At 41.3% G+C, this 25,517-nt stretch overlaps 1 protein-coding gene across 1 annotated transcript in view; it reads right to left on the bottom strand.

Annotated features, from left to right (window-relative positions):
• Positions 1 to 8,593: 8,593 nt before the first annotated feature.
• The window catches only part of grh (grainy head), a 794,482-nt gene continuing 777,558 nt past the window's right edge, over positions 8,594 to 25,517 (bottom strand). The window contains exons 12-19 of the mRNA XM_069332892.1: positions 21,557 to 21,688; positions 19,158 to 19,259; positions 17,579 to 17,758; positions 16,757 to 16,803; positions 14,710 to 15,009; positions 10,762 to 10,969; positions 9,907 to 9,971; positions 8,594 to 9,726 (exon numbers count right to left, since the gene is read on the bottom strand). Coding sequence (XP_069188993.1) covers positions 9,594 to 9,726; positions 9,907 to 9,971; positions 10,762 to 10,969; positions 14,710 to 15,009; positions 16,757 to 16,803; positions 17,579 to 17,758; positions 19,158 to 19,259; positions 21,557 to 21,688 — 1,167 coding nt within the window. The 3' untranslated portion in view covers positions 8,594 to 9,593. The remainder of the gene's footprint in view (positions 9,727 to 9,906; positions 9,972 to 10,761; positions 10,970 to 14,709; positions 15,010 to 16,756; positions 16,804 to 17,578; positions 17,759 to 19,157; positions 19,260 to 21,556; positions 21,689 to 25,517) is intronic.

Genomic DNA, 25,517 nt, shown 5'->3' with positions numbered 1-25,517 from the left:
ACCAGGAACCTCTTCCGACTAGTCACCGCATGCGATAAAAAAGACTTATAAATTGACACTTACTAAGATATATTTCTGAGAGTCCAGACGTCTTCTTGCATCGTCTTGTCACGCCTGAAATAACTCCCGTAACTGCTACACAACTTCCCTCTCGTAACTTATCAAATCTTCACGTATATTCGCACTGGACATCTTAAATAATGTCAGGAACGAGGCACACACGGTACACTTCAGAGTGCGCTACACTAAACAGTAAATTTACACCGAGAACAACTAATCAGGGATCCATCGATGTGACGTGCGACCTCTCAGTCTCTTAAACAACAAATGACAGAGAGGTCGCTTGTCATTTGTTGTTCAACTCCAGTCAGCCTGGGACGCTGGTGCCATATACTTTTAATATTTTATTAATTATCATTCACAACGTCCAATAAATTATAATATGAACATTTAGTGTTTTCTATGAGGTGGTTCATCTGTTTAGGCAAGGTATTAACACCCCTTTAGAAAAGCTTACTTTGCCAAACATTTAGTTTAATTTTACGGAGGTGACAACTGAACCGGGGGTAGCCTGATTATTTAATATATTTTATAAAGAGGTGAGGCATCAAGTGTTTGTTTGTCTCTTTTGATCAAGTTTTCAATTCCCCATAACTTGTTGTTGATGACAGCTTTATTAACTTCCAGTAGTTTATTATATTCTATTATTAATTAATGATTTAATCAAATAACTACATGGTTGCTATATGTAGCATCCCGTTTTCTTGCCTAGAGCGCCAATGGAAGCTGAAGTAGGAATCTTTGTAATAATAGAACACTGAAAAATCTATACACAATAGGACGATTTCAAACGTGTCAAAAGAGTTTAGTTAATTTCCGCACACTGTAATAAGGTTAATTTTCTATTTGTTTAATCATGTAAGGATGCAAGCGACGAGTCACAATAACGCGGATGAAGACACGATGCTCAAACAACACATCGAAAAATGAAGAAACACCGACGCTTGTAACTTGCTTAGCTAAATGAATTGTGGGGTTCAGTCCCTGAGCCCATTATGTGCCTCTGTAACCCTTTCCACTACCGCCCACAAGATGGGTATGGGGTGCATAATAAATGAACTAAACTAACTAACTTCAGTCCGGCCTGGACTGTTATCAAGTCCAAGCCGGACCGAAACGTTGCCATTTCTTCATGTTCTGATGTCTAGGTTGGTCATCATATCATGTAGGGATATTAATAAACTTACTTGAACTTAAACTGACAGAAGACATTTTATGTTTAATTTCCGACAAATGGAAGCATAGTATCACGCATCTCGTAATATAAAAGGTTTGTTTAGAGAAACTGGAAAATTTATGCCATAATTTTTATTCATATTTCTGTACAACACTTCGCATTACACTTGACAAATATAAGCTTTCAGTACGTCACTCCTGGGTGGGTCACCCTCCTACCAGGGCTACCAACCACAGTGACCTCTTCAGCTTTAACATTAACAAAAATAAAACTTACTTCCGTTGGCTAAGTTCCTAACATGGATCTCGTTACCTGCATTTTTTTAATCCTACATGCAGTGCAGAAAGAGTGAGTGTTAGGAGGTTACCCAGCGGAAGGTACCTTGAGTACTGGCTGATACACTGCATTAAAGAACTATAAGCACATTTGAGGATCGAACACAGGAACGGTCGTGTTCTGAGAGCCACGAGGGATGCTCCTGAGACTGGGTCTCTCTCTCTTGGACCATCACTGAAGTTTAGGCTTCAGAATTTGACCGTCTGGGATCCTCAAACATGGACACATTCGCTTATTCTCTTGGGGGGGAGGGGAAATAAGCTCAGCTGAGTCAGTTTTGACAGACACAGAATTACTGATTACATCAGATATAGATACAAAAATATGACACTCATAATAACAATACATAATTCTACACACACATTACGGAATGTTCAGTAGCAGTATGAGATCCTCTTTAATATCAATTGGGCGACGTGTAATATAAGTCTTAACACAGGATTGGAGTATGGGACAGTAGCCTACTGACCCGCCTAACAACAATTTTGTCTTTAATCCTTGAAAATCTTTCCCCTTCATTTTATTCTCTAGCAGTATTTATTTGTTTCCTGTTCTTCGTCCAGAAGAGGACAAAACTGACCTGACAAAAAGAAACATGGGCTGACCTCAGGCAAGACAATAAATAAGGTCCTAAACTATTGGTTACCGAATCCTCCTCAACACTCGCAAGCTAACATGCTGCGACTCACAACCGGGCTGAGAGGGAGGGCTGCTCACCAGTGCGAAGCTTTCAAAAGCTACGCAGCCGCCTTGTTTGGTGGGGAGAGGCGGCAGGCCAGGGGCGGCAGTCATGCTGAGATCATTTATGGCAGAAATAGAACAAACTCCAGATTTACACCAGTCCATATCAGGAGTATGTGTATTATTATTCTCAATATCACTATTAACTTTGAGCTTTATATGAGCGCTTACGGATCAGACGATAAGAAATACACAGGATATCATGGGTCCTCTTAGCGCTTTTAGAGACAGATCTTTAGTTAATTTATCTTTGGCTAAGCCAGATTCAAGTGTAGTTCACTTAAAATATTTGTTAGACATTTAACTAATCGCTGGTAAACAATTTTGTACCTGAGCTAACATCCATTTAAAAGCACATCCTAAAGTTGATAAAAATGCGTAGAATTGCTCTGATAAGGTTGTTAATATATATTTTAATGTCTGATAATATTTGAAGAGGTGGAGGAAGGCCCAATAGGAAGCTGGCATTACCCTGTCCTCCTCCCTTGTCCCTTACAGCAGCAGTAAGGTACAAAACCTGTACCTACATGTACGTTATGACGTCATAATGACGTCACACATCGTACACAGTTGTACCACATATAAAAAAACAACATTTTATCTGTTTTTTCCCCCCATAAGGTTAGGTTAAAGTTGTTTAAAGATTAGCAATGACAGAGAATTACATGCTTTTTCTCAGGTTTTGGAGCCTAGTCCACAGTAGCCTCTGAAAACGCACACCGTTGTACTAACATCCCCTATACCAAAGGTGGTACACGAGGTCAGGAAGGACATAATAATTATGCACAACGCCAAAGGATAATGAATGAACAAATGTACGCAAATGGGTTAAGGTGAACATAGATCCGGTATATATATATATATATATATATATATATATATATATATATATATATATATATATATATATATATATATATATATATATATATATATATATATATATATTGGCACTAAGTTATTCACAATTGATAGTAGTTGTACTCGTGGTAGTGGCAGCAGCAATAATAGTGTATTGAGCACAGGAAGCTAAAAATCCAGTTGCAATGATCAACCCTTAGTAATACACATACACACACAGCATACATATACATATTATATATATATACATACAAGATAATAAACTTTTTATTTACTTCTAAATTGTCACACGAGTATCTTGAACAAATGTAAAAGCTAAATTGTCTAATCATGTGAATAAATGATAGCAAATAACAAACAACAAATGAACACTTTCCGACTTCTAAAATAATTTAAAAGGTTGACCACTACAATCGATTCAGTTATCATGTTTGCCAGAACTCTCATAACTCCAGAGATGAAACCAAGCATCTAAGGTTCCCCACAGTCTCTGCTGGGATGCTGCACTCTAAGACAGCTGAGATGCTGCACTCTTAAGATAGCTGAGATGCTGCACTCTTAAGATAGCTGAGAGTTGCTGTACTCTATGATAGCTGAGATGTTGCACTAAATACAGTTAGGGTGCTGCAACAGACAGTTAGAATTATGCAATTAAGATAACTGGGATGCTGCACCGGAGACATCAAGAATGATGCATTTAAGATAACTGTGACGCTACACTAGAAGCACTTAGAATGGTGTACTGGAAAAAGCAAAGAGGCTATACTCTAAACAGCACAGATATTGCATGTGAGACAGCTGGGTTAGACAGATGTGATGCTACAATGTAAACACCAGGGATGTTATACCTAAAGACGGCTGAGTTAGACAGATGTGATACTACAATGTAAACACCAGGGATGTTATACCTAAAGACGGCTGAGTTAGACAGATGTGATGCTACAATGTAAACACCAGAGATGTTATACCTAAAGACGGCTGAGTTAGACAGATGTGATACTACAATGTAAACACCAGGGATGTTAGATCTAAAGACGGTTGGGTTAGACAGATGTGATGCTACAATGTAAACACCAGAGATGTTATACCCAAAGACAACTGGAATACTTCGGTGTAAACAAATTGGATGACGGGTACAAGACAAGATGGGACAATGCACGATGAAAACCTGGCTTGGAGACGAAGGTACAATTTAGAGCTTAAGGGTTTATTCCGAGTGTCTTAAGATATGTGGAGAAAGGAGCACGTCCACTCTAGGCATTTCAGTGAACAGTCTTTGATATGCAGATGGCGAGTCACAATAACGTCGCTGAAAAATGTTGACCAGACCACACACTAGAAATTGAAGAGACGACGACGTTTCGGTCCGTCCTGGACCATTATCAAGTCGATTGTGATAAGACGAGTTGTTGTTTAAGATTCAGCTACTGGGAACAAGATTGATTGATAAAGATTAAGCCACTCAAAAGGTGGCACGGGCATGAATGGCCCGTAAGTGGTGGCCCTTTTGAGCCATTACAAGTATCAATAGATGATACTGGAGATCTATGGAGGTGCGACTGCACCCTGCGTGCTGGGAACAAAACATGAGACGAGATAAAGATTGATAACAATTAAGCCACCCAAGAAGTGGCACGAGCATGAATAGCCCGCAAAAAAATGAGACGAGGGAGGAAAGGGCATTAAGTAAGCAAGAGAGAGGTGAGGAGATGGAAATTTTAAAGAAAGATAAGAGACGTCGTCCTTTCTTCAATTTCTAGTGTGTGGTATACATTATTTTTAATTACGACCTACCAAGTAATCACATGGCAAAATGATTCAAGTAATCCCAGAGAAATATCTATTCATAATACTCAAAAATTTTGTCATTCATCTGGAGACGGAGCGTTGTAATTTTCTCTCAAACTATCAAATGCTTTTTTTTTTTTTGGGGGGGGGGGAAATTGCGGTGAAATAGCGAATACATATTGGAAAAAACACTTAGAAACTTAAATTCAACTAATATGTGTTTTTAATGTTTACAAAATGTTAATTTGAACAGTGAAGTAATAAATATATTACTCTACACAAGTTTACTATATAAAATTAAACACAAATCTCACTTCTGACAGTCACAGAAGTAACAAAAAAATCATATATGTTAAAAAATATCTACCTCTAAATTTGGACAAAACCCAAATTTTAAGGTGTCGTATAATTTGAGCAAGAGACTGGACACCGCTTGAGCACAACTGGTACATTCTAATATGGAAAATGACAAATACAAATGACATGAGATGACAGACAGTGGAGGTGCATTATTTTTCACTCAAAACCTTTGTAGTATCTATGAAGAGAGAGAGAGAGAGAGAGAGAGAGAGAGAGAGAGAGAGAGAGAGAGAGAGAGAGAGAGAGAGAGAGAGAGAGAGAGAGAGAGAGAGAGAGAGAGAGAGAGAGAGAGGAAACTATCAGGAGAAAGGCCCAAGCTGTTGCAACTATACAAGACTTGGAAGGGATCAGCACAATGATTTGGGATGGGGTTGCTGGAAGGAATGGTGCCCAACCACTTGAATGGTCGGGAATTAAGCGCCGACCTGCATGAAGCGAGACCGTCGTCGCTCTACTGTCTTGTCCGAGTGGTTGGGCACAGAGAGAGAGAGAGAGAGAGAGAGAGAGAGAGAGAGAGAGAGAGAGAGAGAGAGAGAGAGAGAGAGAGAGAGAGAGAGAGAGAGAGGAGAGAGAGAGAGAGAGAGAGAGAGAGAGAGAGAGAGAGAGAGAGAGAGAGAGAGAGAGAGAGAGAGAGAGAGAGAGAGAGAGAGAGAGAGAGAGAGAGAGAGTACTTCGAGACAGTATCTTAAACCCCTTGGAAAGTATATATTAGAGTACAGTATACAGTTACTGTTAATGAATCAGCTTACTTGGATGCACACACGATACAATCTGGCATGTTTCATGTGTATGGTGACCAGGACCTTGTGCAATAATAAAAGGCTGCAGAAGGTTGTGAACGATGCAACGCACTTCCTCTGCAGAACAAAACAGTCTGCTGCTTAGGGGCGGGGAGTCTAAATTTATTTTTATCAAACACATGAATATAATGATATATATAAACATGACTTTTAAAATAGCTACTCAGTACAAAAAATGAAGAAAGCAGTGAACAAAATATATTACCAGTGCAAACTACAACAGAGAGCCGATAAGATTATTACTTACACAAATATGACCAGACTTAGGCCAACCATCACGTTTTGCTTCTCATTCACTAATATCTAATGAAAATCCAATTCTCATCTAGATGCTTGAACCCAACACATTTATGAACTACAATGCCACAACAGCTTTATCAGTCCAAATCGGATCACATCTCAATATAAGTGCCGAATTCCCAATGATTCGCATCTTGTTTCTTTCCCAGAACTGAGAGAATGCCTTTTAGGTACAGTAAGTCTCAGTCCATTCTGTAAGGCTATTTTCACCCATATGGTCGGAGCTTAATCCTTACACTGCTCTAAACGCATATTTGTGAGTTCGTCCTGTGTTCAAACTCCCGTATGCGTTTGATCCTTATTTAGTTTTCAATACTTTTGCTTTGCATGTGCACCTGGATGATGTAATACTTTTAAACAGCTTAGCAGTTTAGGGGTTAACTTCGGGTGAGACAATCAGTCGCATTCCCCATTTCCACTATATTAGGATAAACAAAATATCAGCACACGAATTGTTGAGAATTCGGGTTCAGAAGGATCATCAAACATTTTAGAGACCAAAGACAACAGGTCCTTGAAGGGTGTGTCCTCAAACGAATCCGGTATTTTGGTTAGGCCCAAGACAGTCGGTTTTTTCTTAAGTATACCGGGAAGCGTGAAGCAGGTTTCCGTAAGATGGGCTCTGTGACCCTCACGGCTAAGTATATACACTAATAGAGTAATTTTTTTCTTACAAAACTATAGTAACAAAGATCTTCAACAAGTATATCACCGCCTCTCTCGCTTTCACATTTACACACAAACTTAAAAGCTAATGATATATATTATGCTAAAACCACAAATAATTAAAGCAATATTCATATGTACATATTATTAAGCCTATTTTGTATATCATACAGTTCAGTCAGTCATTAATATTAATTGAAATAAAACTCGCAGCATTGATTTCAACAGCAGACTCCTCTTGTACAATGGTCATTGACACAAACTTCAGAGAGGTCATGTCATCAATTATGAGTCCGAGCTCAATACCCTAATCTATAGAATTAGTAAAGTGGAATGCCGGAATAAGAGGAAGCAAATATTTAGCTAAACCTAGCTTTATTCATGTACTAAAACTACGGTCTTTTATTATGTAAACACACCAGGTTTTTAAAGATATTGTATATAAATTAGCTTTTAGCTTTTGCATAATTTCTCTTACATGCATATTTGGAAACACATAGTGATATCTGCATACGGTATACTTTAACACGAATATCCACATCGCGAAAGTTTACAGTTTACAAAAGATGGCATTTGGAAGGCACAGGAGAAAAGACAGGTTTGCTGGCAGACAATATATATAGTTTTACAGAGGTTACTTATAAAGCACCTCTTACATACTTCATGTTGAAGCATCAACTCTTGCGTTAAAGCAGATCCATCTTTGAATCATCTTCGATCCTCTCAACTGTTGATGTAAGCGTTTGCCGGCAAGCCCTTGGTCTTAAAGAGGGATAATAATTGGACTTCTCCACATTGATGAAATAACAATATAAACAAAACACAATTAAGATTATAAGGCATGGAATATAATTCAGAGAGAATTTGGCTTGTGAGAGAGAGGTGGAGGTGCAGTAGGGTGGAGAGTGGTGTGTATTTGGCGATCACCAGGCACACACACATACACACACACACACACACACACACACACACACACACACACACACACACACACACACACACACACACACACACACACACACGGCACCTAAACCCCCTCCAACTCTTGTGACAGAGAACAAGAGCACAGTTTTGAGTCCTAGGACGGAATCCACTGAGTACTTCTAATTCGTGTCGAGGACGAACGGCCAAGATGGCCACCGTCCTTGCTACATATATGGCACTGTCGTGGAAGACACGTTCAAATAAACAGGCACGTTGGCAAGATGAATGGCTGGGCATGACGTGACACAATAACATTGGTGTTACTGTCATAAAAGCAACAACAATAGGACAAATGCAACAGATTTAATCTGAAACGCTGCAGTGTTTAGCTCGACCTTACTCCTTAAAGATCAACCGTAAACTGCTTTGTCACTCTCTAATTGGGTCAATAGTAATTAACCTACACAATAAAGCAATTTAGGGTTAGTGTCCGGAATATATATATATATATATATATATATATATATATATATATATATATATATATATATATATATATATATATATATATATATATATATATATATATGCTTACACTTTGAAGAGTATAACATGGTCAACTAAATATCTTTGTGAAGATAATCTCATATGTCTGGGGAACAAAACATTCATTCTTAACTGAAATAGGCATTAGATACCCTGTAAACTGCATTATAGCTATGTCTTACTCATCGATTAGAATACATTTGATTTTATTAAGGCTAACACAGTGGCGAGCATTAGACAGCCTGGCGAGTGGAGGGGAGAGGGAGAGCTGGCTCTCCCGTGGACCACGTTCGCCAGGCGCTGTGATCGCCCGAGGACATTCACTGCATTTTAGGGCTTATCAACAGTGACAACCTGTAAAATCTGGATATTTTTTGTACAGTTATTTTTCACAGCTCATTTCAAGGCCTTAATATTTAGATACATTCTGCAAACCTCTACCAAGAGCGTCTAAAAATGAATCACAGCAAGATCACCTCAAACTACGGGCTCACCATAGCCCGTGCTACTTGGGACATTTTGTTCCAAGTAGCGAATCTTTAACAACAACAACAACAGTTGTGGCGTTTAGCTTTACATAATGATATTCCATTTGCTAATTCAACCACTTAATGTCTCCCGTATAAATGTAAATAGCTAGATCAACTTGCTTGCTGTCATTCTGTGTGCTCCTTTAACTTGTGTTCTGAGAGTATGACCAGGGGGCAATGATTTGGTAAAGTTTACCCTGGACATTATCAATGACGCTCCATGCTCTCTTTTCCTTCTCACGCACTCATCTCTTCACCGGTTAGCGCCGTTTTCTGCAGAACTTACATTTATGGCAGACTAAACTTATCTTTCGAGGCGGGTGTTTTGAGATAAGCATCGCCAGGGAACACAAACTACTGGTGGGCTCTCCAAAACGACCAGCCGGTACAGGCACTCCAACTCACGGCCTCCCTCCTTATGAGAATACAATGCGTTGACTAATGATGGCCTGTGATTGCCGTATCTGATCCAGCTTCCAGGCCAAGATGATGCTGGACTGGCGCTCAGTGCTCAACCCCCGTGAGCTCTATGAGCGTGAGGTCGTAGCTGTCTGGGTCTCGGTGCTGTACCTCCATCAGGAACAGGTCCTCGTTGCAGTAGTGGCGCAACATTTCGTCGTCCACCTTGGCCATCACGCTGTCAAATGATAACAAGTGGCCAACGTTAGTGTCAGTTAATTTTGAATTTTGAACGTTACTTAAGATGCACTTTGCTACTACAGTGTGTGCGTGTGTTTATACTTATAAGCGGTATTTTTTATAATTTAATTTTAAATTCAATATGTCACCATGTCAGACAAACATGAACAAAACTCACCCGACTTTATTTTTCCTGTATATGTTTTTGATAGTTTGTGTTGGGATTTTGTACTTTTCCTCAATCTGAAAACATAGAAAATATCAATGCTAAGCATATTAAGCTGTAATATATATATATATTTTTTAAAACTGTGGTGAAAGATTGAAATATATACAAAGTTAAAATAAGCCATACAGCAAAAGTTGTAAAATATGACATGTTTTCTGCTTCCTAACTCATTCTGTATTTCTTCAAAGAGAACTGTGGCCGAAGAACACACACAAACATGTCTGTTTCCAGTTATGTCTGAGTATGAATATAAAACAAGGAATGATATCCTTTAAAATATTATTTTTTCTCAAACGCAATACAAGTTGATCTCACACTAACCAATCACCTTAGTAATGCAGGCTCACAAAAGTGGCAGTCAAGAATAAGTCACATAAAAAAACTAAGTAATAACGAAAGACATCAATTACGTAGCTAAAAAAGTACTGAAGACACACACTAAGAGGAAAGTCGAGGAGATGTGGTAAAGCCAAGTACCTGAGCGGTACTTAATGTAGTGGCCAATGTTAATGCTCAGTTACAGCCCCGTTCCTGTGCCAGGTAGGTCCAATACGGGCTCACCCTAGCCCGTGTTACTTGTCCCGCTCCTGTGCCAGGTATGTTACGGGCTCACCATTGCCCATGCTACTTGGAACTTGTTCCGAGTAGCTGAATCTATAACAACAACAGCTAATGCTCAGTTACAGCCCCGTTCCTGTGCCAGGTAGGTCCAATACGGGCTCACCATAACCCGTGCTACTTGAAACGTTTTATTCCGAACAGCTGACTCTCAAACAACAACAATAACGCTGATACTTTACTCACCGCTGAGCGGAGGCCTACGGTGCTGGGAGGAACCAGATGGAGAGGCGTGTAGACGTCCTCGCCGTCCTGTCTGACGTAGAGCATGAGTCGCTCGGTGAGGGGAGGCGTGAGGCGGGACCTCTTCGACACATGGGAGAACACGTCGGTCATGGGACTGTCCATGGACCCGTTGGGTAGGCCGCCGCACAGCTCCTTCCTGGGGGCATCACTGTGGTGGGGGGTGGAAGGAAGGCGTTAGCTGCTAGATGACTGTGCCAGAACACATGATCGCTCGCTGGGTACTAGGACCAACCTTGGCGGCCTCTAATGATATCAGTGAGTTATTACAGGGAGAGTTACGCTGGACTGAAGAACACACTCTCACACAAGACAGATCAAACGGAGTTAAACAACTCTCATTGTGTGAGTTACCTTTTTATGCTTATAATATATAAAGTTTAAAAATGTATTAATATCTGGTAAGAATTACTACAAGAACCAGCAGTACTCTCAAACCCCCCCCATGACTGCTACACTCTAAGCGATGAATTTATTAATCACATAACAAGATTAATACAAATAATTGTGTCAGATAATCTTTTTACGTATTCAGAAAAATGATTGATCAACTGGGTTGTGAAACCTCTGTAGATTTCAGGCCAATCGTGGATTTGCGGACACTACACAGGTACACTCTACACAGGTACACCCTACACAGGTACACCCTACACAGGTACACCCTACACAGGTACGCTCTATGCTCTGTAGAGTCACTTGGAGCTAGGATCAACAGAGCAGCCCGGGTCTATTCACAAACTTCCCTTACACTGCTCTTTCATTTCAGAATATGAATTGACATGGTTCTTCAAAAGAATGAAGAGAATTTATGTAGAGTGTCAAGTTAAACTCTAAACACCTCGTCAGGATTACATAAACATCGAATAAATAGTGTGGGATACAGTTGTAATGGATGCTGTTAACGACTCAACAGTGTGGGATACAGCTGTAGTGGATGCTGTTAACGGCTCAACAGTGTGGGATACAGCTGTAGTGGGTGCTGTTAACGGCTCAACAGTGTGGGATACAGCTGTAGTGGGTGCTGTTAACGGCTCAACAGTGTGGGATACAGCTGTAGTGGATGCTGTTAACGGCTCAACAGTGTGGGATACAGCTGTAGTGGGTGCTGTTAACGACTCAACAGTGTGGGATACAGCTGTAGTGGATGCTGTTAATGCTAAGCCAGTTCTCTATATATGCTATTCCGTAAAATGGCATAATACAAGCCATAACAACCCACCTGAGCTATCGCGGCCGATGGATAGAAAAAAGTATAAATTTCGGAGCTTTATTTTGACCAATTACGTTCCCTTTTTAACGGAGAGGTCGACTATGATAGAAATGAAGTATAAGGTGAAAGAACTAGACTTTTTTATTAACACAGGGTGGGTGCAGGAACGTACTAAGCCTTCTGACTCCTGTTAACAGCCTTCCTGCTAGCAGGCTGAGTGAGAGCTTTCCCTTCCCAGAGCTCATGGCAAGCTTTACCTGCTAGTTTTGTCTGGATTATGGGTGAACGCTTATCTTGGTTTGGTGTGTGAACGCCTATGTTGGCCTGGTGGGTGAACGCCTATGTTGGCCTGGTGGGTGAACGCCTATGTTGGCCTGGTGGGTGAACGCCTATGTTGGCCTGGTGGGTGAACGCCTATGTTGGCCTTGGCCTAACTTAAACTCACTGTATTTCTTCTGGACTTAAGCTGTCCAACGTTTGTAGCCCCGCCACAGTCCTGGCTAAGCTTCAAGTGCCCCGGGCAGTGCCAGCTCGATAAGCTTAGTGCCTCATAACCTTTAAATCAACCTGGGTCCGAAAATATACATATTTGTATATGTATATATACAATACATATACAATGTATATATATTTTGTATAATATACAAAAAATATATATATTTTTTCATCTATATGTACCGCATACCTTTCTACATTCTACAGTATTTTTTTCATTTAATTTCGACACTCACTGACAAAATAATTTTAGTTTCGTATTTAAATATTACATAAACCTAAAAAAAAAACATGTAATAGAGATCAGTCCGATAAATACAGAAACGGAACAACTACTGTATTTTAGATTAACACAACTATGATAGGTTTAGACATGGGTGGGGGGGCTGGAGGGAGAAATATTTGCTTACAAATAAAGTACATTGACATAAAGAAGAAGTAGGCCTACTTCTGAGAACAAACAGGACAAACACACATATACATTGGGAGATCTATACTATCACCGAGGGGGAAGAAGGTCAGAACAAGGTATAATAAACATGAAAGCAAATGGTCTACACAACGAAGCCCGCAGTAAGCTCCCCCTTATACACACTAAAAAGAAACCCGCACGCCATACCTCTCAATGCTGTGCAAAGCAAAAAAAAGCAAAACACACACACACAAACACAAAAATATAGTTATGAAAACCCACACACACACACACACACACACACACACACACACACAAAGGATGTCTGAGGTCGTGCAAAATACTAGTCTGTTGAAGCACATGTACAGATAAGGACAGTTGTAAACAGCAAGAGGTGTAGAACACTTGGATAATTACGAGTACACTACACTATATACCCAACACTGAGGTGAAGCGTCATTATCCACACACACACACACACACACACACACACACACACACACACACACACACACACACACACACACACACACACACACACACCTTGCTTGGCTGTGACAAGACAATGCTACAGGTGTATGTAAGAGTCATTAGTGCGGCTTGTCTCATCCTATGTCTAGCTCCTGGGACCCCACTTACCTTAGTGTCCTCAAATTCAGCTAGAGGGAGAGAAATGGTATCTTTAGAGGCCGGGTTTGTGAGATGAAGCAAAGTACCAAGGTGTGGAACATACACAGATGTGCTACACACCTGTGAGGAGGCATATACACAGGTATGCTACACATCTGTGATGAAAAATATACACAGATGTACTATACACCTGTCAGGAGGAATATATACACACGTGGAAAATTGTATGAGCCAGTTTTGTAGAGGAGTGAGAATAAGCTTGTTCATGAGTGAGTGATCTTGTTCATGAGGGAGTAAGCTTGTTCATAGCAGTGAGTAAGCTTATTATGGCAGTAAGAGTGCGTGAGCTTGTTCACGGGGGATTGAACAATGAGTGCATGGAGAGTGCCCGAATAGTTAGGATATACATGGATTTGTCGTACGTGGCTTTTGGCTTAGGTATGTGTGACTTGAGTACATGTGGCTTAAGCCTTGCAATTGAGGTATATATATATATGGCTCATGCATTCAGGATCACTGGAGCCTATTAGTGCACGAAAGGGCCAAAGGGCATAGAAGACATATATATGTAAGTCATATGCCTGTAAGTCAGTAAGTCAAAGAAGCAGGTCCTAGTTAATATAGGGGGGTAAAGTCCTGGTCAGAGCTAGCGTAGGGGAATAAGCGGTCACAAGGGTTTCTCCACTATGGAAGTTCTGTCGAAGTTAGTGTTGGTATGGAAGCAAGGTTTAGGAAACAAAGAGTCCAGTGTTGTCAGTGCAGCATAGATGGTAGGATGGTGTGGAAGGGAAAGGGGGGAAAGCACCAAGCCATTACGACTATATAGCACTGGGATCAGGATAAGAAGGATTTGGGATGGAACGGGGGGGGGGGGGTTTAGGGAGGAATGGTGCCCAACCACTTGGACGGTCAGGGATTGAACGCTGACCTGCATGAAGCGAGACCGTCGCTCTACCGTCCAGTCCAAGTGGTTGGTAGCGCGTGTGTGGGCAGAGATGACACTGGATAAGGGGGGTGTTGTGAGTTGGCATATACCGCTGTTAGTGTGAATGTTGGCAGACGTGACACACAGACAAGGGGGGGGGACGTGGGTTATTACAGCCCCCAGTTAGTGTGGGCGTGGGCGGACTAGCGCGTGTCTTACCCATAGGGTTGTGGGAAGCTGTAGTGGAACTTGTAGCTACTGCTGTTGGCTTTTGGCGAGACGGCGGTGGGCGGGGGGACCTGTAGAGGCGCTAACTGGGTGATAGTTGTTGTGGTGGAGAGGATGGTGGAGGAAGGTGGAGGAGGCGGGGGAAGAGGTGGAGGTGGTGGTGGGGGGTCGAGGCTGTGCGGAGGGGACATGCAGCGTCCTGGGGTTGAGGGGAAGCCGTGCTGAGGGGAGAGGTTGGAGGGGGACGAGCATTCCACTCCTACAGCCCCCGCCACGCCGACGCTGCAGCCACTGAGGGGGGAGAAGACACGTCACCATACGCCTCACCTCTACATCCTCGCCCGTCACCTCACTCACCTGCCTCACCTGCCCGGTATTACCCCTCCGTCTCTTGTTATCGCTAAGGTACCTGGGCACCACACTCGGTGCCAGGTATAACACGACACAAACTGTCACGTCAACAACTCACTGACCAACGTTCATGCGGTTGCTGACTGGAGAAGCCTTTTATGGCGTAAAAAATACATATTTATAGTATTCTTCTGAACCATTTTCGATGATTTATGCTAAATTTTGGAATTTGTATTCGCCACAAGTAATTTATACTGAACGTATCTAGTAACAATTTTGTGAGTGACCACCAGATGTCACTCTTGTGTGTAACTAATTTCTAAAGCAAATTTAAGACGCATATCACACATTTATATATATATATATATATATTAATCCAATAAGTTAACACTCCTTGTCATGATGTATCTCAAAACAAAAATGCGTACGTCAGTGAGACGCTCAAAGATGATCTACTTGCAATTTGATATATACTAACTATTGCAGTTTTCAAACGCTGCACAATTCATATTGTGGATATTGTCCTAAGGTAATATTGTCTATTTCACGCAAAAGTTAACAAATGAGGCGAGGCTTCTAGGTGGGTGGAGCAGGTAAGTCAAGCGAGGGCATCACAGCAAGTCTACTGTCCTCTCAGCAAACACCCAATTGATCTAGAGCACAGGAAATATGGGGAAACATTATTGAATTTAGCTTCAGTTTTTAAGCTAACTTTACTACTGCCTGGCTTGGTGCCTAATATTAAAAAAAAACAGCTTAAAATAATGATTCTCACCTCAGGGATGATTTTCCTAATCGGGCAAATAATTTTAACCACCATCAAAACATTACAATCAAGACGAATAAGACAAATTATAATAATGAAGAATTAATCTGTGTCTAACACACACACACACATACACAGCACAGGCAGTAGCACCATCAATTACTAAACTGTCACCCACGGCATGATATATTTATATATAAATATATAGTGGAGTCTACCCTTGCATGGCTATTTTCTCTGAGTGGTTATAATGACACAGAGAACGGCTGGTCGTAAGTTACGTGCTTAACATGCATCATGCAAGTGCCATGGGGAAGGGGACAGAGAAATGAAGGAGAGAGGGGGAGAGGGAGAGGGGGTGGGAAGGGAGAGAGAAGGAGAGAGAGAGAGAAAGAGAGAGGGAGAGATACCGCTGGATGAATAATAAACACTTCAATGTATAGAACAACTGACACTATCCAGCAATATTTTGGACTATCCTCAAGCTTACATAGATCCGAAGGTTCCAAATAACAAAACAGAAAGCCCTATAGATCTTTTTGAGAATTAGAAATAAGTTCATTATTATTTCTTTTATTATTACTGTTATTGCTAATATTAGGAATTACACTTTGAATAATGACTGTTAAATTGGTTAATCTTCTTTAATTCTGAAAATTCTAGGCCTATATACATCTCGTGCTGTTTCTGGATCTAATGGATCTTAACCCTGGCAGCACCACTCCAAATGACCTTATATTGCTCAACATAAACAAAACATGTAAACAAAATTGGTAAAAAGTACAAAAAAAGATAAATGTAACAAATACAAATTGGTAAAAAAATAAAAAAAAGATATAAATTTAACAAAAATAGTAAAAAGTAAAAAAAATGGTAAAAAAACGAAAATATGATAAAAAAGGGGTAAAAAAAAATACTTGCCCATTATCTGAATCGTGACTGTAGAACCCCTGCAGCTCCATAGGCATCTGTGGGTGAGAAGATTACTTAGTGCCAACCCGGCCTCTCAACTCACCTTCTAAGACGTTATGGTCGCCAACGTTACAAATGCAACCTATTAAGACAAGTAACCACTCCCCCCTCCCCCCCCCAAAACAAAAATATCTACGTTGTCTATGACATGATGGGTTAGGTGGGCTGTTTGGGTTCGTATATGTTTCTGGTGATGATAAAAGGTTGGGATTTTTGTAAATGGCAAAATCAACAAAACGGACTGGAAGAATAATTCCACAGGAGGGAGTAACTGATGAATATAATTCTACAAAAAGAGGGCATAACTAATGAATAATTCCAGAAAAGGAAGGTGCAACTGATAACAAATTCTACAAAAAGAGGGTGTAACTAATGAATAATTCCACAAAAGGAGGGCGTAACCGATAAATAATTCCACAAAAGACAAACTGATGAATATAATTCCATAAATACAGTAGTAGGATTTAACTAATGAATTCCACAAAAGGAGGGCGTAACTGACGGTCATAACTGATGAATAATTCCACAAGATCAGGCTGTAACTAATGAATAAATCCACAAAAGGAAGCTGTAATTTATGAATAATTCCCCCCCAAAAAGGATAATTCAAATAGAATCCAAAAAAATGAGAAATACTACAGTCTCAACAAGCCTAGCAAAAACCTCTTTTTGCTAGGCTTGTCACTTGTCTTGCTAGAAAACAAGTGACAAGAGGAAGAATGGGAAAACGAAGCAGGAGAGGAGGAGACCAGAAGATCCTGCCCCCCTCACCTTATCCAGGTCCTCGGCAGGCGTGAAGAGCACGGGGGGTTTGGTTAGGTCCATCATGGAGTAGAACTCTGAGCGGTCACAGGGCGGGTGGTAGAGGTCCTCGTACTTCTTCCTGGTGGTTGCTGCCATTCTTCTCTTGGCGGCGCGTCTCTCTTCGTCCCTCGTCTTTCTCTCTGCTCCCTGGGTGTGTGTGGTGGGAAGAGACTGGTAAGATGCTGGAATGGTGATTCTGGGTGAGTGTGGTTGTTGGGGTGCAGCTGTAATTGGTGATTGGGTGTGATTGTAGCGGTGGTTGGGCAGTTGGGTGAGGTTATAGTGGACAGTTGGATGTAGCTATAGATGGTGGTGAGCCTTAGGGGATCTGTGCATCAAAATGCATTGTGCTATTCAAGCGGAAGGGTTGAGTAGGCAATTATAGGACTCTCTCTCGAGAGAGAGTTCAACCCGCTCAAGTTCAAGTATGTTTATTGAGACAAGGACAAAAAATACATCCCAAAGGGATAGAGTAGCTTAGGCTATTTCTACCGCCCTCAACCCGCTCATATGGCGGGCGTCAGACTGGAGTGCGTGGTTTCCATGGTGCTACACAGCTTGATTATACCTACCTGTGGATGACTGTGATTATTGTAAATTTTGGTGGTAAAGAGATTTGGTTATGGTAGCTTAGAGCATAATTTAAATGTAGTTACGGTGAATGCCTCTAAACGCGTGGGAGGGGATAGTGACCTACGGAATCACAGTGACCGTGAAGCACAGCCTAACCCCACCACGGTGGCGCCAGAAAGGTATAGCTGTCTCTCACACAATGAAATTTGATGAATACATCCATTACTTGATGTATTCATCAAGTGAATACATCATCCTTGATGAATATATCTGAAGAGCCGTAGTAGAGCTTTTACGATATGAATACAATACGACAGCTTAAAAGGGAAAGAGTTCTTCATTAAGGTTACCTTCCTCTTCAGCGAGTGTGGCATTAGTCACGCTTATGTCAGCCGGGAAGAGTGAAGGGTGACAGGAAAGCGGGTGATGATTATAATGTATAATAATATTAATAATAATAATACTAATAATAATGATTATTCAATACTTAACTACCAGGGGTATGTTCAGTAATACTACCAGGTACTACTACTACAACTACTAATAACAATAATAATACAAATAATAACGGAAACAATACTATCAGAATCTGAGAGAAGCAAGTTAGCCCTGGGACCAGGTGATAAAACCCTAGCCCTCTGGGACTCGACGACAGAGCCTAGCCTTGGGACTGGGTGGAGTAGCCTAGCCCTGGAACCGGGGGCGGGGTAGCCAAGCCCTGGAAGCGGGAGAGGCGGGGTAGCCTAGCCCCTGGAACAGGGGGCGGGGTAGCCTAGCCCTGGAACCGGGGAAGGCGGGGTAGCCTAGCCCTGGAACCGGGGGCGGGGTAGCCTAGCCCTGGAACCGGGGAAGGCGGGGTAGCCTAGCCCTGGAACCGGGGGCGGGGTAGCCTAGCCCTGGAACCGGCGGCGGGGTAGCCTAGCCCTGGAACCGGGGAAGGTGGGGTAGCCTAGCCCTGAAAGGAGAGCCTCACCTTGTCACAAAAGACCTTGATCTGGCAGTAGCCTCGATGGACGAGCGTAGCGGCGTCTCTAGGATCCTCGTACGTGTCCACCTGGATGTGTAGAGGCAAGCCCTGGAAGGAAGGAGGAGACATCTGTTACCACGTAATGTAAGCTTATCAAGCTGAAGACACGGGTGAATGGGGGCGGATGACAAAAGGAATAGAGGGTGGACGAAAAAGGATAGGAGTGGGGTGAGGAAGGGGGAATGAAAAGGGGGGTAAGTATGGGTAGTTAAGTGGATATTTACGAAAGTGGGTAGGGATGGGTTTTAAAAAAATAAAGCCTGCCCCGAGGAAGATAAATAGTAGGAGGTTTCAGAGGTGACAGATATACCGTTTAATATGTGTGATAGGACGAGAAACTCGGTTTTTTGTTTTGCTTTTTTTTTGCCTCTGGTTAACGACTTCTCTATCTGGAAAATGCGAGAGAGCTATCAAGCGTCTTGCACCGAGGCGGGACTATGGGCCTTCTGGCCGGCTTGACTTATGTCGATGCTGTTTGCTGGTACACAAAAAGCTCCCCGTCTCGTTGATTCTGATTCAGATATTGCTAATTTCAGTCTATGCAACTTTTGCATACGCGAAAATGTTGCAAACATGCTAAATACTTTGCAGTTTGAAAGCAAAGAGAATCGACATACGATGTTTTTGTATTCTGAAAAAAAAACGAAATGTGTACCTTGAGTGTTTCATTTTAGGAGAGGGTGTCGTGTTGTTGTTTAAATCTTGTTAATGGTATTGGTGGTGGACGTTGATTATGACGGTAGAACTGGCTATGGCGATGGTGGGGATAATGAATATGGTGATGCTGGTGGTGGTGGGGGTGGGGAGGATAGCGGTGGCGACAGTGGTGAGGATAGTGGTGGCGATAGTGGTGAGGACAGTGGTGGCGATAGTGGTGAGAATGTGAGAATAGTGGTGAAATATGCTAGCAATATCAACCTAGGTTGCAATACTTTAAGAATATGTGAAAGCAGGGGCCTTGCGCTAGAAAGCAGCAGACAGCGGTAACGAGGGATGGTGACAGGCAGTGTTAGTAGAGGATAGTGACAATAGACAATGGGTAAGAGGCCGCCATTTTATCCCCAGGAAAGGGCGTCATATCTAAGCATAGGTATACACAGCACAAGCAGATACATCAAGCTGCATAACAGATTTATAAGATATAGATACACAGAAAAAAAACACACACACATGCACGCGAAACATGCCAAGCCTTCCCACAGAAATATTCCTTTTTCGGAGCAAATTTGTAAGCGTGAAGAATAAGAAGACATTGAGAGCGACAGTCATTGTTGAGAGTGACGACCCCGTAAGAAAGGCAGGAAGAACGAGTTTGGGTGTGCCAGTGGACCAGCGGGGAGGCAAGGACGACTTGTGAATCGGTTTGTGTCTACAGAACCGTCGGATTTTGGTGGTCTGAAGAGCCCCAACAAACACACACACACAAGCACGTAACTTAGCCGCAAAGTTGAGGTTGCGTTGAGTGTCTGCTGGGTGTTAGAAAGGGAAGTAAGAGATATAGCTCAAGGCGAGCAAGTAAAGTTTGTAAAATCGGGAGAAAGCAGAGCCTAGTGCAAGAACAGGTGCACTAGGCTACTCTAGTTATTGATGTGTGTCTGCAGGTTAAGGGTTCGACCGAATATCAGTGACGTTGATGCTAATATATGTTATTGAGTGGTGTTCACAGCTAAGGTGGCTATCAGAGGCGGTTTGGCATACATACAGGCAGTGTTAATTACGTTGTCGTTGTTAGTAAGAGAAATTTTAATCATGAATTTTAAGAACGAGAGCTGTTTGTAACAGCGCATGCGCTACACGAGGAGTGACTTGTAGCAGAGATTATAAGTTGTTATTTAAAATAGTTGGAAAGTACAACCAATAGAATATATATATAGACATATATATCCCCAGAGGATACTTTCCCCTAATATTATTTTATCAACCCAATTACATGTAAATATTAAAATGAAAAACAATAACAAAATTAACATTACTGTATTTTAGTTTGAAATGGTTAAAAGTCACGTCTTTTTGTGTTTGTTATTTGTTCTTTCATTTAATTTTTGATACATGCTTCGGTTGATTAAATAACATTAAGGTGAAGTAACCTCTGGCTCATCCAGATAGCAGCCAGAGATAAGAGGACGTAGAGATAGGAGGACGTAGAGATAGGAGAACACAGAGATAGGAGAACACAGAGATAGGAGAACACAGAGATAGGAGAACACGGAGATAGGAGAACACAGAGATAGGAGGACACAGAGATAGGAGAACACAGTGTTAGTCAACAGGGCAGAGTGAGCAGCAAGGATAGGTGTCCATGCGGGGGGAGGGGATAGACTAGCGTCCCTTAAAGAGGTGGTCACCTGAGTATGGAGAGCATGTGGCTGGGTGGTGCGGGGTGAAGGGTGGTGGTGGTGGTGGTAGTGGTGGTGGTGGTGGTGTGGAGGGGGGGAGAACACCTCATGCGTGTCCACCTGTATGTGCAGCGGCGGACCCTGAAAGATACGTGGAGGTGAGATGGGGGGGAAGGGGAGATATTGGAGATGGGAGGGGAGATATGGGATATAGGGGGAGGAGGAAAGATGTAGGTGTGTGTAGAGGGTGTGAGGGGGGGATGGTGAGGATGATGGTGGTAGTGGTGGTGGTAATACTAATGCTGTTACTCATTCTAGTGGTGGTGGTTGTGGGTGGTGTTGGCGGCGGTGATGGAAGGGATGGTGGTGGTGGTGGTGTTGGCTGCTGGCGGCGGCGGTGGTGGTGGTGGTAGTGGTGGTGATGCTACTGATACTCGTGTTAGTGGTGCCTGTGGTGGTAAGTAGGTGGTTATGGTGGTACTGACGGTGATGGTGGTAGTAGTAGTGCACTAATGTTGTCGATGATAATTGTAAATAAACTGTAAACAATGTTCCAAGGAGCAGAGTGATAAAGCAAGCAAATTAACTGCAACAGGAAACAGCTAAAGAGAGAGGCATACCTCTCTCTCTCTCTCTTTAGAAGTCAAACAGCAATTGCAAAGAGTTGATTTCAAATGTCTCCTGGAAGACCGTATCTTTGTAAAAACGTCCAGAGGTGTTCTATGGCTGAAAAAACGTTCAGGGTGGTAACAGTTGTGAAACGTCCGTGGTTGTAAAACGTCCCGGGTTGTAGCTTTGTAAACATCAGAGGTTGTACCTATGTGTTCCTCGAGGATTTTTTTTAGCTATGTCAAATATCAAGGGATGTTGATGAATTAGTATCAGAGATAATTGCAACATCAAATGAGTTGGTGTAGCAAAGTAGACGTCAAGATGTGAGCATCGTGATGAGTATCAGGGGGGTTGTACCTACGTTAATACAAGTAGTTGTAGTGTTGTAATATACATGATAGTTCCAATATAAACTTCAGAGGGAATACCAATGTAAACACTAGAGGGAGCACGAATGTAAACATCAGAGGGAGCACCAATGTAAACATCAGAGGGAGCACCAATGTAAACATCAGAGGGAGCACCAATGTAAACATCAGAGGGGAGCACCAATGTAAACATCAGAGGGAGCACCAATGTAAACATCAGAGGGAGCACCAATGTAAACATCAGAGGGAGCACCAATGTAAACATCAGAGGGAGCACCAATGTTAACATCAGAGGGAGCACCAATGTAAACATCAGAGGGAGCACCAATGTAAACATCAAAGGGAGGACCAATGTAAACATAAGAGGGGGGCACCAATGTAAACAACATATGTAGCACTAACATAAACATGGTAAATGAAACATCAATTCCAGAAGAAACATTACATCACATTATGAATGGTGAATGGCTTGAAGATCACAATTATCAATTATATTATATATCATTGTTGTTTCTTGTACATATCTTAAGAGAATAATTATAAAAAAAAATATACACGAATAATAAAAATATTAAAAAAATAAGAGAAATGACATAATATTCATTCTAATATTTAATTTAATAATAAAATAATTGAGAGGTAAAGACATTTTTATAAATAAATGTCCAACAAATCAGAAGATGTCTTGCTCTCAACAATAATAATATACCAGAAGTTTCAATAGAAATAAAAATATTTTAATAATAATTGCAAATAATAAGTATTTAGCAGTATACAGTATAAAAAATAATGAAAATAAAGAATATATTAAAAATAAAATCATTGAAACAGTATACAGTACTATAAATTATTAAAAAATATAATTTAAATATTAATTAAAATATTATTTTAATTAATATAGTATATTACTTTTATATAAATATTAAATAATATACAGTATTGTATATATAAAATTAATTTTATATTAATTTAGTAAAAAAATATTAATTTTAAATATATTATGTTACAAATTCAGATTAATATACGTTAAATATATGTATATTTCCCAGTGTTTAAAAAATAATAATAATAAAACATAATTTTGATAAAAACACACATATTATGTTTTAAATATATTACAAAAAATACAATAATAAGATAATTATGACGTTATAATAATACCCGTAGAACTCAAATGGAGAACAAACGTTATACGATAAGCTGAGAAAATTATATGTACCGAGACCTAGGGTTTAAGTGCACATATGTGGACTCCCAACCCACATACCTGAATATAAATAGAACTGTCCCTCGAATTGAAGCCTTTCTGTTGGAAAATCTTAGCAGAGAATGTTGACCTAATCTCAAGATTTAAACAAGTATTTTTGTGTTTATGATAGTAATTACTTAACTCTTTGTTACTGTAGCAGAGACAGTATTAACCAGCCAGTCTTGGTGGTATAAGGTCTAATGATCTATGGTACTGTTAAGCGACAGAACCTTTATTAAAAACCTTACATGACAGAACCTTAGGGTATTAAAAGTATCAACACAAGACAGAACACGAAATAATGGGTATATACTGGATAAGTTTAGATTTCGGAAAGACTTGGGTAAATACTGGTTCGATAACAGGGTTGTTGATTTGTGGAACCAATTGCCACGTGGCGTGGTGGAGGTGTGGTCCCTCGATTGTTTCAAGCGCGGGTTGGACATGTATATGAGTGGGATTGGGTGGTTATATATAGGAGCTGCCTCGTATGGGCCAATAGGCCTTCTGCAGTTATCTTTATTCTTATGTTCTAATGACTTTATCCTGGTGGTAGAGACTCTTATCGACTAATAAGGTTTGTCTCGATAAATATTCCTTTAAACCAGACCACTGACCTTGTTGTTACTGTGCCAAAGAATTATTTCAAATTAATCTCACCCTTCTTTGTCTCATCACCTTTCTCTCTCTCTCTCTTCTCTACTGCCGATACTGATCTCTTCTATCCTTCACCTGTTCATCATCTTGAACGACTTGTTTGTTACATCTCCTTTCTTATTTCGCTTTCGCTATCTCTCTCTTTTTCTGCTGGCTCTGATTTTTCGAGGAGCCCCTTTCTCGCCTCTCCTCTTCCTCCTCAACTTCTTTTTTGAGCCTTGTCTTATTTTCAGCCTCCTCCTTTTCCTCGTGTTGCTGCTTCTTGTGTCAGTATCTGTTACACTTGCCGCTATCTCCCTGCCACACCCTTGCTTCTCTCGTCCGCTCCTCTGACCAAGCTCATGTTTTTCTTACCTCTCTGTGAAACCTGTCTCTCTTCTCTCTCTCTCTCTCTCTTATCCCCTTCATCTCTCTCTCCTTTCACACTGGCCTCAGACATAGCCATTTACATCTTAATTTCCCAGGCTCGCGTGTTGTCTTGTCTTTGATGAAGAGGTGAGCACCTTCCCGCTGTCTCATCTTGTAGTGTTGCACACTAATTATTATTGTAGGAGCAAGTCCTCTCCAACTGGAGCGCTTCACCTAATGTTTTCTGCAGGTTTTGCATCACTCAGTTGTGATTTGTTGCACACACACACACACACACACACACACACATCTGGTCTGTTACTTAAATATATTTTACGTCGGGAGCCGGTCGGCCGAGCGGACAGCACGCTGGACTTGTGATCCTGGGTTCGATCCCAGGCGCCGGCGAGAAACAATGGGCAGAGTTTCTTTCACCCTATGCCCCTGTTACCTAGCAGTAAAATAGGTACCTGGGTGTTAGTCAGTTGTCACGGGCTGCTTCCTGGGGGTGGAGGCCTGGTCGAGGACCGGGCCGCGGGGACACTAAAAGCCCCGAAATCATCTCAAGATCTCAAGATACTGTATCATTATGAGATGACGTTTTCCCCTTGTCTCTCTCACAGAGCGCCTGTGATTTCTGTAGTAAGACGCTATCCTACAGGTTGCTGGTGACGAGGGTGGCCGGCGTGCACGGGTTGGGACGAGGCGTTAACCAACTGAACGTGGGCTTTTATGA

The sequence above is a fragment of the Procambarus clarkii genome, chromosome 28 (assembly GCF_040958095.1).
Source record: "Procambarus clarkii isolate CNS0578487 chromosome 28, FALCON_Pclarkii_2.0, whole genome shotgun sequence".
Classification (NCBI taxonomy): Eukaryota; Metazoa; Arthropoda; class Malacostraca; order Decapoda; family Cambaridae; genus Procambarus; species Procambarus clarkii.
This window is presented reverse-complemented; position numbering and strand designations above follow the sequence as displayed.